At 41.5% G+C, this 13,220-nt stretch overlaps 1 protein-coding gene across 7 annotated transcripts in view; it reads right to left on the bottom strand.

Annotated features, from left to right (window-relative positions):
• The window catches only part of LOC145406856 (uncharacterized), a 560,030-nt gene that overhangs the window by 31,915 nt on the left and 514,895 nt on the right, over window positions 1-13,220 (bottom strand). For all 7 annotated transcript variants that reach the window (XR_013898600.1, XM_080277963.1, XM_080277968.1 and 4 more), the window contains 6 exons: window positions 7,754-7,954; window positions 6,853-7,032; window positions 6,140-6,289; window positions 5,796-5,934; window positions 3,263-3,405; window positions 720-962 (listed from right to left, as the gene is read on the bottom strand). Coding sequence is in view for 6 of the 7 variants with exons in the window: in XM_080277963.1 (XP_080134089.1) it covers window positions 720-962; window positions 3,263-3,405; window positions 5,796-5,934; window positions 6,140-6,289; window positions 6,853-7,032; window positions 7,754-7,954 (1,056 nt within the window). In the remaining variant the exon portion in view is untranslated. The remainder of the gene's footprint in view (window positions 1-719; window positions 963-3,262; window positions 3,406-5,795; window positions 5,935-6,139; window positions 6,290-6,852; window positions 7,033-7,753; window positions 7,955-13,220) is intronic.

The following is a 13,220-nucleotide window of genomic DNA, read 5'->3' as shown; positions in this document are numbered from 1 at the left end:
GTCTCCTATGACTCACTCTCTGCTAAATAAAATGGCCTGGCATTAGCTAGAGCTATGGACTAAAGCTATTGTTAATATAAGGGGGTTCATGGTACCCACATAAACACTTAAGCTCCTACACTTCTCTCTCATAGCTAAATGATACTGTCTAGCATTACCTGAAATAAAGTACAGTACTATACTACAGTTGTCCCAACCATGGGAGGGTTGTTGTTGTTGATCAACCCCAGTCTGTCTGGCCAAGCAGACCCATCAACTGCAAGCAAGGAATCACCTCTGCAGGGCAGTCCCACGCACTGAACTGATGTTTCCCATGTGGTTGATAATATCTCATGACACAAGGAAAATTGTGGAGGTTTGGTTCCTGAATGAACACCACATTTATGGCATTCCACCCAGTTGGCAGGGGCATCATAGCAGGCACCATGCCATCCCATTATCTGGTTATATAGTTACTATACAGCACTGTAAACAGTTTCAGGGTTATGGGAAACTATTAGGCTTGTCACTCTGTGTACAGCCACCTGAAGTGAAATGAAGAGTAATAAAACGCGACAGGGGGAAAGGGAGATAAAGACGGAGGGGAAAGCAGACAAAGAAATTGCTTAATAAAGATGAAGAAAGAAGTAGGTAGCACTACATCAGGTGAGTGGATGGTGGTCCCCACCACCTACCACCACCATGGGAGGGTAAAATGCCCCACTGTACCTCACACCCACCTTTTCCATGAGGGATGAATCACGTGCTTGAAGCTGGGTATTTAACTCAGATGCCTCACTGTCAGCCAGGCGAAGTTCTTCCTCCTTTGTTTTTAGTATTTGCTCCATTGCTCGCAGTTCCTCCTCCTTTTGGCGCACCTCCTCTTCCTTCACCCCCACCACTTCTTCCATCTCTTTCACTTTCTCTTCTAGCTCCTCAAGAATTGTAGAAGGGGCAGCTGTTGATGTGGGTTGGTGCCGATCCTATAAACGGAAATAAAGTTAGGTCCAAATGTGCATAAGTGCATAAATATTCAGTGATACAGCCTTGTCAATAATGATTTTAGTACTATTTGTACTTAGATCCTTCTTATGAGTAATGGGTGTGCAAAAACTTTAAAAAAAATGGAAACTGGCAGTAAATTTTAATCCATTCTTCAATATGGAAAAAAAAAAAAAAAGACACTGTACAACCAAATCCTCCACTGTGTTACACCTTACTCCACAAAGGAAGAGTGTCATACTTTTCTATGCAAACTTAGGATAGACTGGGAAGGGAGATGATGTTAAGAGGAGAGAACCCAGCATTTATAAGCTCAGACAGCCCAGTGAGTCAAATATCAGATCTTGTAATTATAAGTCAAGTGACTGAACGGTCAAGCTATCAAGCTGCCTTACCCCTGTCAGAAGAATCCCGAGTTTAATATGTAATACAATGGTGGTTGGTGGTGGTGATCATCATCCACTCACTTGATGTAGTGGTGCCTACTTCTTCCTTCACCTTTATCATTCTCTTTCTGTGTTTGCCCTCCTCTCTTCCTATTTCTCTCCATCATCCACTCACTTGATGCAGCGCTGTCTACTTCTTCCTTCATCTTTATCATTCTTTTTCTGTGGCTGTCCTCCTCTCTTCCTATTTCTCACCATCATCCACTCCCTGGATGTGGTGCTGGCTACTTTTTCCTTCACCTTTATCATTCTTCTTCTGTCTGCCCTCCTCTCTTCCTATTCCTCCCATCTTACCTGTCACTTTTTATTACTCTTCTATTATTTTTGGGTAGCTTTACATTGAGTGGCCAGCCTAATGGTTTCCTGTAAGCCAAGAAACCATTTACAACATTGGGTGGTAACCATACAACCAACCTATACATGTTCCCTACATGTCAACAAGTGGGTTGGTGGAGGGTTAGTGCCCCTCCCCATAAAACAACTACAGGGAAGTCCCAAAGATACGAGCAGTTAGGTTCCATTTGGCATAGTTGTATAATGAATTCTCATATAACGGAACACGTAACTAATGGTAAAATATTGGTTTGGTTCAAGGACCCCATCAAAGGCAAGTTTTCAAGCTAAAATATACAATACCAAGAGCAACAAATATATCTGTATTACTGAACTGCAGAGAAAGCAACCTGAAAGAGTAAATAGTATGCAAATAACATGACTGCACATTAATTAAACATACAAAACTTACATAACACTCATTTATAGGTGGTAATGTTGTGCTGGAGGTGGGAAGCTGGCGATCGTCAGCTGTGCCAGATTCCTAAACCCAGATTACCGTTCCCAGTACGTTAAAATTATCACTTTTTGATCAAAATTATTGCACTCATAAACAAAGGCATTTCTTCACATAAATCAGTAACTACTGTGGAATTGATATATTTATATGTGGAGTATTTAATTAATGTTACTGAATTTGTTTAACTGTTAAGTACCTACCTGAAAGAGTAAACAGTATGCAAATAACATGACTGCACATTAAACATACAAAACATGCAAAACACTCATTTATAGGTGGTAATGTTGTGTTGGAGGTGGGAAGCTGGCGGTCGTCAGCTGAGCAGCTGTGCCAGATTCCTAAACCCACATTATCGTTCCCAGAACGTTAAAATTATCACTTTTTGATCAATATTATTGTACTCATAAACAAAGGCATTTCTTCACATAAATCAGTACAGTAATTACTGAGGAATTAATATATTTTTGTGTGGAGTATTTAATTAACGTTATAGAATTTGTTTAACTGTTAAGTACCTACCAGATTATAATACTGGTTATTGTACACATTACTAAATCCTACTGTTGTACTAGTCTTACAGCAGACTTGTTAATTTTGCAATCCCTGATTTATATTTCAGATTATAAAATTATGAAAGTTATCACATTATCGCGTAGATGCTACCGCATATCACAAAATGTGTCAATATATCACATTTTGCGATAATTATCGCACGTCTGGCAATACTGCAGCTGAGAAGTCCCGCTATTTCTATCCGAGGTTGAGAGAAAATGGTGGTGACTGCATTTGCTGGGATGACTGAGTTAGAATCCTCCCACCTCGCCCCAGACTGAATGTCATATCATTGGATTTTGGAGATTGTATAACGAAAATAGTCCCTAATTTACCCAGGTCGTATCGTCGGTTTCTCTTATATCAAGTGGTCGCATAACAGGACCCACCTGTATGTAACTCAAAGACAAACGGCCAACCCTTACTGGATTGTGGTGTCTGACTATAGACAGACAGACACAATATTAAGAAAGAAAGCTTGAACACTCACCTTCATTAGACGTTTCTTGCTTCTCCTGCGCACAGTGCTGTTGTTGTTATTGTCATCCCCGCTGCTGTCATCCCGCAAGCCCTCCCGAGCGGGGCAAGGAGGGGGGGTCGTCATGGCTTCCATTGCCAAGTTTTCTGCAGTTTCTGCCATATAAGTATGTGGACAGCATTAAAATGCTGAATCTGCTTGTGTTTTCTCATACAAAACAGCCATTCTGTACAAAAAAACTTCAATGATACAGATGATTGTCACAGTAATACTGTACAGGTGAAGTATCTAAAACTGCCATCTCTCTACCTTGAAGGCTATGCTGTATTAAGTGATTAACACACAGAATATGGTATGCTAGTAACTAAGTGCTATAGAATGGATGCAGAGCAGTAGTACTGTCTTACTTTGCCATTAAGCTAGGGGAAAAAAAGTTGCAAAATGACAAAAATATTTACACACTTTAAGTAGCTGACCTACAGTAAGCCCTTACTATTTTTTTTTTTTTTTATAGTATTCACTTTTGCCATCAACTTCACATCAGTTACATAAAGCTCCACTGATACCAATAATATTAACCCCTAAAGGATTATGACTAATGATCATGAGTTTGCAAGTTTGCCCTGTACAGTCCTATGACTGACGATCGTAAAAAGTCTGTCAAAAACTGCCAAGCACAAAGCCAGCACCTTTTATGACATAAATGGTTCCTACCCATTCAGAACTAGAGGATGACGTGGTGGGAAGGAAGATCCTTCCCCCCAGTGGGGTCCATGAGGGGACCTCCCCCCCCCAGCCACTTCTCCACCTCCTTCTGGCTGATTGGATACACCCTGCTCTGTCCCCTCCCACCCAAACTACTTACCAATATCACATCTACGTAGTATGAAGGGGGGGTGTCTCATGCCCGCTCACCACCTCCTCCCATGTCCCCCCCTCCTCCATCTCCCTCCACCCCCCCTTTATATCGAATGATGCAGCAAAATCCCTGCTATGATCCCTTTGTGTGTGTTTTCTCCCACAGTAATAACCTCCACACCACTTCCCCTGCAATGGGGGTGTGTCTCATCCTCCCTCACCCCCACCAGAGACACCCCACCCTACCTCCATCTTCCTCCCTCCCTATCCTTTGTCCTGAATATGGCACAGTAATTTCCCTGCCATGATTGCCTTGTCTCTGTCTACTTTCACCATTTTTTTTTTTTTTTACTCTCATGCTGGCTCCTGCACCAAGTTTCATCATCAGAAACATATTTTACATTGATTTCATTGATTTTGGTAAGGTTCTCTTGCAAACATTAGGTTTTTGCTGAATGTTTCCAGTGCTTTTTTTTTTTTTTTTTTTTTTTTTTTTTTAATCATGCTCACCCCTACACCTAGTTTCATCAACAGAAACATATTTTACATTGATTTCATTGATTTTGGCAAGGTTTTCTTGGGAAAATTAGTTTTCTGCCAATTTTTTCATGTTCTTTCTTACTGCCAGGAGGGACTTTTATAATCTTTGATGGGTAATTTTGCAGTAACCAATTGGCCTAGGGGACTGTGATTGGCAATATCAGGTGTAAATTGAAGCGTTTCAAACCTTTTAGAAAAAATTTTACCTTGGTAAAAGTCGAAAAATTGACCCCAAATTGTGGCCGGGGTTGAACATAGCTTCAGAAAAATGCGGTCTTTAGGGGTTAATAAACCTGTTTCCCCTGAACTACAGTACTAACTGTATGGAAGACATTGTTGTTGTTGTTGCTGTGCTACCCTAGTCTGTCAGATGGAGAAGACCCATCAACTGCAGGCAAACAACCAACCCTGCAAGGCCACCTTGTGCAGTGAAATGATGTTCCCATACAGATTATTGCGCACAGCCACAGCGAGGCATGTGGATTAATGTGGAGATTTGGTTCCTGGGTGGATGCTGTATTTACATCTCTCCACCTAGTTAACTGGGGCACCATACTATGCTCCATGTCACAATGTTATTTGGCTATATGGGTATTACACAGCACTGCAAAGGGTTTTCTGAGTTATTAAAAAAAAAAAAAAAAAAATCTTGTAACTCAGTGTAGAGCCATCTGAAGTGGAAGGAAGAGGTTGGGCATGTGGAGAGGACGGGGGATGATAAATGAGTGCAGAAAGCGAGAAGTGTTAAAGTTAGGGGTGGGGTTGCAATAGGTAGACCCATAATGACCTGGGACAAGGTCACTGAGTGTGACCTCAGGGATTAGGGACTGAGTACGGAGGCTGCCAGAGATCGAGCAGCATGGAGAGCTGCCATTAGGTGTGCAAGGCTGATGCATGCAAGCATGTTGGAGCCTTAAAAAAAAGAAAGAGAAAAAAGTGACAGACAGTGACAGGAAGAATGAGGGAAATGGAAAAACAGGAGTATAGACACAAAAATAAACTGATGGATATGAAGGTAGAAATAGGCAGCACTAAATCAAGTGAATGGACAATGGGCACCCCCATCTCCTACCAAGAAAGAAGTTGTGATATTTTGGAATACATCCCCAATTTAATGATGATGAACTATGTAGCAAGGTTCACATACCCAATACATCATCCTCAGCATCAGAGGGTGGAGCATCAGTGGTACCATGCTGACCCTCAAGCAGCTCAGTAAGGGTTCCTAATTGACTGCTGACATCTGCCAAAGCCACGTGCTGGGTCACACTGCAGGACTCACAGTTCTGTACAAAGATACAACAGAAAATTTTCACTGAATATCATAAAAGAAGCTCTTACCTCTGTTTAATACTTATTGGGGAAGTTTTACACAAATAACAGAATTTTAGCAAAGTAACACAGCAGTGTGGTAAAACAAGGCTGTTATGATAAAAAAAAAAAAAAATGATCAGCATAATAACCACAGCCTAGCAGCAAGCACTGACTGACCGTGACTGCATTGGTGATGGAGGCAAGGGCAGCATGAAGGACAGGCAGGGGGGTGGATGCCAGGGCATCAAGTTCACCCTTGGCACTATTCTGGCTAAGCTGCTCCACCTGGGTCTCAAGCTCCTCCACACGGCTGTCCCTACTAGACACCTGCACAAGATCATATTAACACTTTCAGGTTCCTATGATTCAACCTCATTTGAAGAAATTCACCTGGCATAAGCTGAAACAGAATACTACTCTTATGACACCAGTATTAACAATCTAATGCTCCTACACTCATTCTTAGATGAAAAACAATATCAGCTGGCATTAACTAGAATGAAATACAAGAGTTGTCGACTGTGAGAGAGTTAAAATGGATCATCTCTTGGCTTGCATGCCTAACCTGTAAGCTTATTTGTTTGTACACATTAGACTCTAGTGATAACCATAAAACCTTACTGATGTAGCCATGTATGGTAGTTAATCTTTTTAATACTGTAGTTACATGTCATAAGGCTGATTTATACAGTTTAGCCAAAAATTATCCAATATAGGATAATTCACTGAAATTTCAGCTCACCATATCAACCTGTGTTCAATATACACTACTTTCTTCTCTTCTGCATTCATTATGACTCATCAATCACTAGCCAGCCATGAATTTCCTTAGTATATCCTTCCTTTCTTGAATTGTCATGTTAACCTCTTTTAACCTAACCTAAACTAACCTGAAGGTTTAAGGTGACGAGGTCCTGCTCGTGCCTTCTGCTGAGCTCCTCCAGTTCAGAAGCATAGCGCTGCCCCTCCCTCTCTGCCTCCATCACTCGCTCTCTCAGCTCACAGTTCAGCCGATCCAGCTCCATTAGCTGCGAGTTACATAGTTTCAGCTGGTTCCGTAGCTTAGTCACCTGGGAGACAAAAGTAAACAAAAAATGAATAAGAATTAACCAAACACTTAACATGAATAACAATACTAAAAAATAATTACAACTACATACAGGTATTGTACTGTACTCTAAATATCCTTGCAGTCTATTTATTTCTATTACTCTTTGGAAAGTACCCCTCATAACCATCATTCCCTTGATATCACTCTCGAGTCTGTCACTGTTTCCAATTTCATCCTTTCACCTTATCCACCTAGTAATCTTCCTTCTCTCCTCCCATCCTCCCAGTGGCACAGCCAAAGGGGTGGTCAGGGTGGCAATGGCCAATTCTGAAAGAGCCACTCCTAATTTCCACATGAATATCCCTGGAATCTGTAATGAGCTCTCCTTATGTCACACTATATTTAGGCTTGACGACCATCCAATTTTAAAATTTGTAGCTAAGCCCCACCAGCCTCCATTTTTCTTTCTACCCATTCCTGATTTTGATTCCCTTCCAGTCTCTCTTTGTATATTTCATGTTTCATTGGTTGACAGACTCACCTCAATTTTTGTGTATATCATTTATTTCCTTAAAAACTCAATCACTGATAACCTGTATTGAATATTAACTGTTGATATTATAAATACAATAATGTAGGTATTTACAGTAGAATATAAATACTGTACCCTGCCATGCCCTTTGTGTGGCAAGAAATAAACAAAAAGCAACATTGTACTCTATGTTTAACCAGTTCTTTACCTCTGAGCGGTGCTGTGTTTCATGACTTATTGTCTCTGAGGACGATTCCATCAACTCTTTCTCTGCTTCAGCCAGACGAGTTCTCACATCTTCTAGCTGCTTCTTACAAGCAGATTCTGCCTCACGGGCACAGTGCTCCCTCAGTGATCCTGCCTCTAGCTGGCTTCGGCATGCCTGTAGTTCCTCTTGCAGTGACGATACCTATGGCAAAATGAAATAATGCTAAAATCACTTCTACATACCTAGCAGTTTTCATTTACACCATAAAAATTTTTATTGCAAATCCAAATTTATCTGATTGCAGAGCAATACTTTTATAAATGAATGAAATTCTAAAGATATTGTCTGATGCTGCATGAAACCAATATCTTTCGAGAGGAATATTAATCCATAAGATTTCTGTAATCATATAACTTACATATGCATCAAATATTTAATAACATAATCTGATAATAATGTCTAATCCAATAAAAGTGCTTATACTACTAAAATGCTACTGTGCTGCTATCTGTCCAGCTGTCTACCTATCTATCTAAAGTTTAAAAGGATAAAATAATGCCTGAATTTTAATTCATACCATGTAAATATGGGTTGATTACATCAAGTAAGGTTGCAGTATATTGTAGTACTGAAGAAGTGTCTTCTAATTTTATCAGAGCTGTCAAATCTGATTCATAGCCTACGTCCCAACAATGCTGACTCAAACAGATATAGAAGTGAGGTTGGTCACTGACCTGATATTTACGATTATATATGAGAGTGTTGTCCCACGTGACTGGTTGAAGAGTGTACAGTAATTGTAAATGTGTACAAGGGGATGGATGATGCCCTCAAAAGAGGAAATTATAGAGGCATAAAGCTAGACCAGATAATGATGGTAATGGAGAGTTCTACATGGCATGATTAGATAAAGAGTGAATATTGATGAGATGCAGTTTGGATTTATGCCAGACAAGGGACCACTGATGCCATATTTATTGTTCAACACCTTCAGGAAAAATATATAGGAAAGAAAAGGGCACAGTACTTTGTTTTTGTTGAACTGGAGAAGACCTTTGACAAAGTCCCTTGAGAGGTGGTGAACCGGGCAATGAGAAAGCTTGGGATCAAGGAGTGGCTGGTTAGGGTTGTTATGGCCATGTAAGTGGGTGCTTGCATCCTGGTAAGGGTGAATGGAGATTTGAATGAGTTTTCTGTGAAAGCTGGTGTGCACCAGGGGTCAGTTTTGATCCCTCTGTTGTTTATCATGGTACGTAAAGCTCTCTCATGTGACTTCAGATATGGACTCCCAGGGGAGATGTTGTAAGCTGATGATTTGGTGTTGACTGCAGAAAATGAAAGAGGGGCAGAGGAAAGATTTAGGAAGTGGAGAGATGGTAGGGGGCACAAGGGCTTAACAGTAAATGCAGATAAAACAAAAGTGATGGTATCTACGACTGGTGGAGGTACTGTCAAAGAAGAGGGAGAGAGACCATGTGCAATCTGCCACAAGGGCGTGGGAAGTAATTCCATCTTATGCAGTGTCTGTGATAAGTGGGTGCATGAGAGATATACCGGTAGTGGTATTAGAGGCAGAATGCAAGATAATGTTGATTTCATGTGTGCCGTGTGTTGGGGAGAGCAGGTGGAGATTGTCAGGCGTGAAAAGATTGAACTTGCTGTCGAGTCTCTGGAGTGTGTGAAGGAGTTTTGTTATTTAGGAGACATGTTATGTGATGGAGGTGGGGTTGGAGCTAGCACTGTGGTTAGTGTGAGGAGTGGTTGGAAGAAGTTCAGGGAGCTGTTGCCTCTCCTGACATTGAGAGAGCTCTCCCTCCATGCTACGGGATCTTTGTATGCAGCATGTGTTAGGAGTGCAATGCTGTATGGCAGTCAGACTTGGGCAGTAAAGAACAGGATATTCGCAGGCTAAACCGTACAGAAATGACAATGATTAGAGGGATGTGCAGTGCATCCCTGAATGTGAGGCCTGGGGAGGTTGGGTTTATGATGGAAGAGTTGAGGGGTAGGATGGGACTCGAGTGTACTGATACTGTGATGAGGAGAGGAAGACTGAGATGGTTTTGGCATGTGGAGAGGATGGGGTATAATAATTGGGTGCAGAAAGTGAGAAGTGTTAATGTTAGGGGTAGAGCTGAAAGAGGTGGACTGAAAAAGACCTGGGATGAGGTCACTGAATGAGACCACAGGGATAAGGGACTGAATAGGGAAGCTGCCAGATATTGAGCAGCATAGAATCGCCATTAGGTGACCAAAGCCAACGCATGCAAGCATGTTGGAGCTTTCAAAAATGAATGAATGGACATAGGTACTACAAAAAAGCAGAAAAGTAAATGGTAGGACACTCACTAACACATGAAATAACAGAGAAATTAGTAGGAGAAGAACAGGGAGGTTTTAGGAAGGGAAGAAGTTTTGTAGATCAGATACTCATCCTATGGTCTTATGGTGGAAAAGATTCCAGTGAAAGGAAAGAAGTATGCAGCCTTGATGGATCAGGAGAAAGCATATGACAGAGTGGACAGATAAAAAATTTAGAAAATATTAAGAATGCATGGAGTAAATGGGAAGCTGGTGAATGCCATGAAGAGTATATATGAGGGTGCTAAGGCATATGGATGATGAACTGGGTGAGTTTTTCTATCTAAATGTTGGACCAAAAGAGGGATGTGCCATGTCTCCATGGTTGTCCAATCTGTATATAGATGGGGTTATATAAGATACAAAGTAAAGCAGTGGATGTTGGAATGGCCCTAATGAGAGAGGGCAGTGTTTGGAAACTTACTGTTCTGTTGTTTGCAGATGATATTGTACTGTTAAAAGAAGTTGAAGGGGAACTGCAAGACCTGGTGAATAAGTCTGGGAGAGTATGTTAGAAATGGAGTCTAAAGGTGAATGTAGGGAAGAGAAAGGTTATGGTCTTTGAGATAAATGAAGTCACCTAATGTACAATGAGGTTGGATGACGCGGAAATGGAAAATGTGAGTGTATTTAAGTACTTGGGTAATGTGATAAGTATGGATGGAGGTTTAGAAGATGAAGTGGTTGAAAGGGTACAAAAGGGAAGAAAAGTTGTTGGTTCTTTGATAAGAAATAGAGAAATGGCAGTGATAAGAAATAGGGAAATGAGCATGAAAGTAAAAAAGGCACTGCATGACAGTATTGTGAATCCAACTCTAACTTACAGTAGTGAAGCTTGGACCTTGTTGGAAGGACAAAAGTCGAGAGTGAGAGCACTGGAAATGATTTATCTGAGAGGAGCATATGGAGTTACATGGAAAGACAGATTGACAAATGAGGAAAAGAAGGAGTGTTGTGGTGGGATGTGACAGAAAGAGTTAGGAGAAATACAATGAGGTGCTTTGGCCATGTGGAGAGGATGGAGAGACTGACGAGGAGAGTGTATGTGAGTGAGATGGAAGGGGGCAGAAGGACAAGAAAAAGGGGGATGAGATGGAAAGATGCAGTGGAGAGGTATATTAGAGTGGGGGGTGTGAGCTGGGGTAAGGGCAGTGAAGAGGTGGGGGACAGGGCGACATGGAGGCGACTTGTTTGTGGCTACTCCTTGTGGGATTAAGGAGTCTGGCTATAGACAGACAGATAGTACAAGCTCCTACAATACGTACAATTCATGTACATGAAACTGCAGCATTTTTACTTTAATCTACTTGTGGTGTGTGGAAGGAAGAGAAGACGGAGGGGGGTGCAAGGAACAGCATGGTGGACTGAAGAGGTGAAACAGGCTGTGGCACAAAAGAAGAAAGCATACAATGAATGGATGAGAAATAGGGGCGTGGAAGAAGTTGAGAGGCGGAAGAGAGAGTTATATGTAGAAAGAAAGAGAGAGGTGAAAAGATTAGTATGAGAGAGTAAGAAGAGAGTGGATGAGGAATTTGGAAGGAATTTGAGTGTAAAGTGGAGGGACTGTAAGAAAATGTTCTGGAAAGAGGTGAAAAGAGTAAGACAGGGTGGAAGTGAAGTTAGCAGGGGAGTGAAAGATAAAAATGGTAGATTACTAGTGGAGAAGGGAGAAAAAGTGAGCAGATGGAGAGAACACTTTAAGGAATTGTTGAACGTAGAGGATGGAAGTAATGCGAGTATAAGTGGCTGGGGAATGGCTGGGAGAAGGAGGTAGGTGAGAAGACAGGAAGAAATCAGTAGGATAGAAGTTGTGGAAGTAATGAAGAAAGTTAAATCGGGGAAAGCCCCAGGAATTGATGGAGTGTGTGGTGAAATGATGAAGCACGGGGGAGAGATAGTAGTAGAATGGACGTGGAAGATGTGCAGATTGGCCTGGGAGGAAGGTAGAGTCCCAGAGGATTGGAAGTCAGGTATAATTATTCCCTTGTACAAAGGAAAAGGGGAAAAAGAAGCGTGTGGTAATCATAGGGGCATTTGTCTTCTTAGTATAATAGGAAAAATATACGGTAGGATACTTATTGACAGAGTTAGAGAAAGAACAGAGAAATTAGTTGGAGAAGAACAGGAAGGCTTTAGGAAGGGAAGAGGTTGTGTAGATCAGATATTCATCCTTAGATCTTTAGTGGAAAAGTTTCTAGAGAAGGGAAAGAAGTTGTATGCGGCTTTCATGGATTTGGAGAAAGCATATGACAGGGTGGACAGACAAGGATTGTGGAAAGTGCTAAGAATATATGGAGTAGATGGGAAGTTGTTGAATGCTGTGAAGAGTATGCATGATGGTGCGAAGGCTGCAGTGCGTGTGGATGGTGAACTAAGTGAATTTTTCTCTTTGGAGGTTGGGTTGAAACACGGATGTGTCATGTCTCCATGGTTGTTCAATCTGTACGTGGATGGGGTAATAAAAGAGGTACAAGGTAGGGTAGTGGATGTTGGAGTGGCCTTGGTGAGAGAAGATAGTGTTTGGAAACTCCCTATACTGTTGTTTGCAGATGATACTATGTTGTTGAGTGAAGACGAAGGGGAGCTGCAAGGCTTGGTGGATGAGTTTGGGAGAGTGTGTAAAAAACGGAATCTAAAGGTGAATGTAGGGAAGAGTAAAGTGATGGTCTCTGAGAGAGGTGAAGTCAGTGAATGTACAGCGAGGTTGGATGGTGAGGAATTGGAAAATGTGAGTATGTTTAAGTACTTGGGTAGTGTGATGAATAAGGATGGAGGTTTGGAGGGTGAAGTGCTTGAAAGGGTACAGCAGGGAAGAAAGGTTGCTGGTTCTTTGAAAGCAGTGATAAGAAACAGGGAAGTGAGCATGGAAGTGAAAAAGTTACTACATGACAGTATTGTGATACCAACTCTAACGTACGGAAGTGAAGCTTGGACGTTGTTGGAAGGACACAAGTCAAGAGTGAGAACAGTGGAAATGAGTTACTTAAGAGGAGCCTGTGGAGTCACATGGAGAGACAGGCTGACGAATGAGGATATAAAGGAGCATTGTGGTGTTGATGTGGATGTGATAGGATGTGTTATGAGGAACACACTGAGGTGGTTTGGC

Source organism: Coenobita brevimanus, chromosome 71, assembly GCF_032717465.1.
Source record: "Coenobita brevimanus isolate Jiangsu-jjx chromosome 71, ASM3271746v2, whole genome shotgun sequence".
NCBI classification, from domain to species: domain Eukaryota; kingdom Metazoa; phylum Arthropoda; class Malacostraca; order Decapoda; family Coenobitidae; genus Coenobita; species Coenobita brevimanus.
Note: the sequence above shows the minus strand (reverse complement) of the source record. Positions and strands in the feature narration are given on the sequence as shown.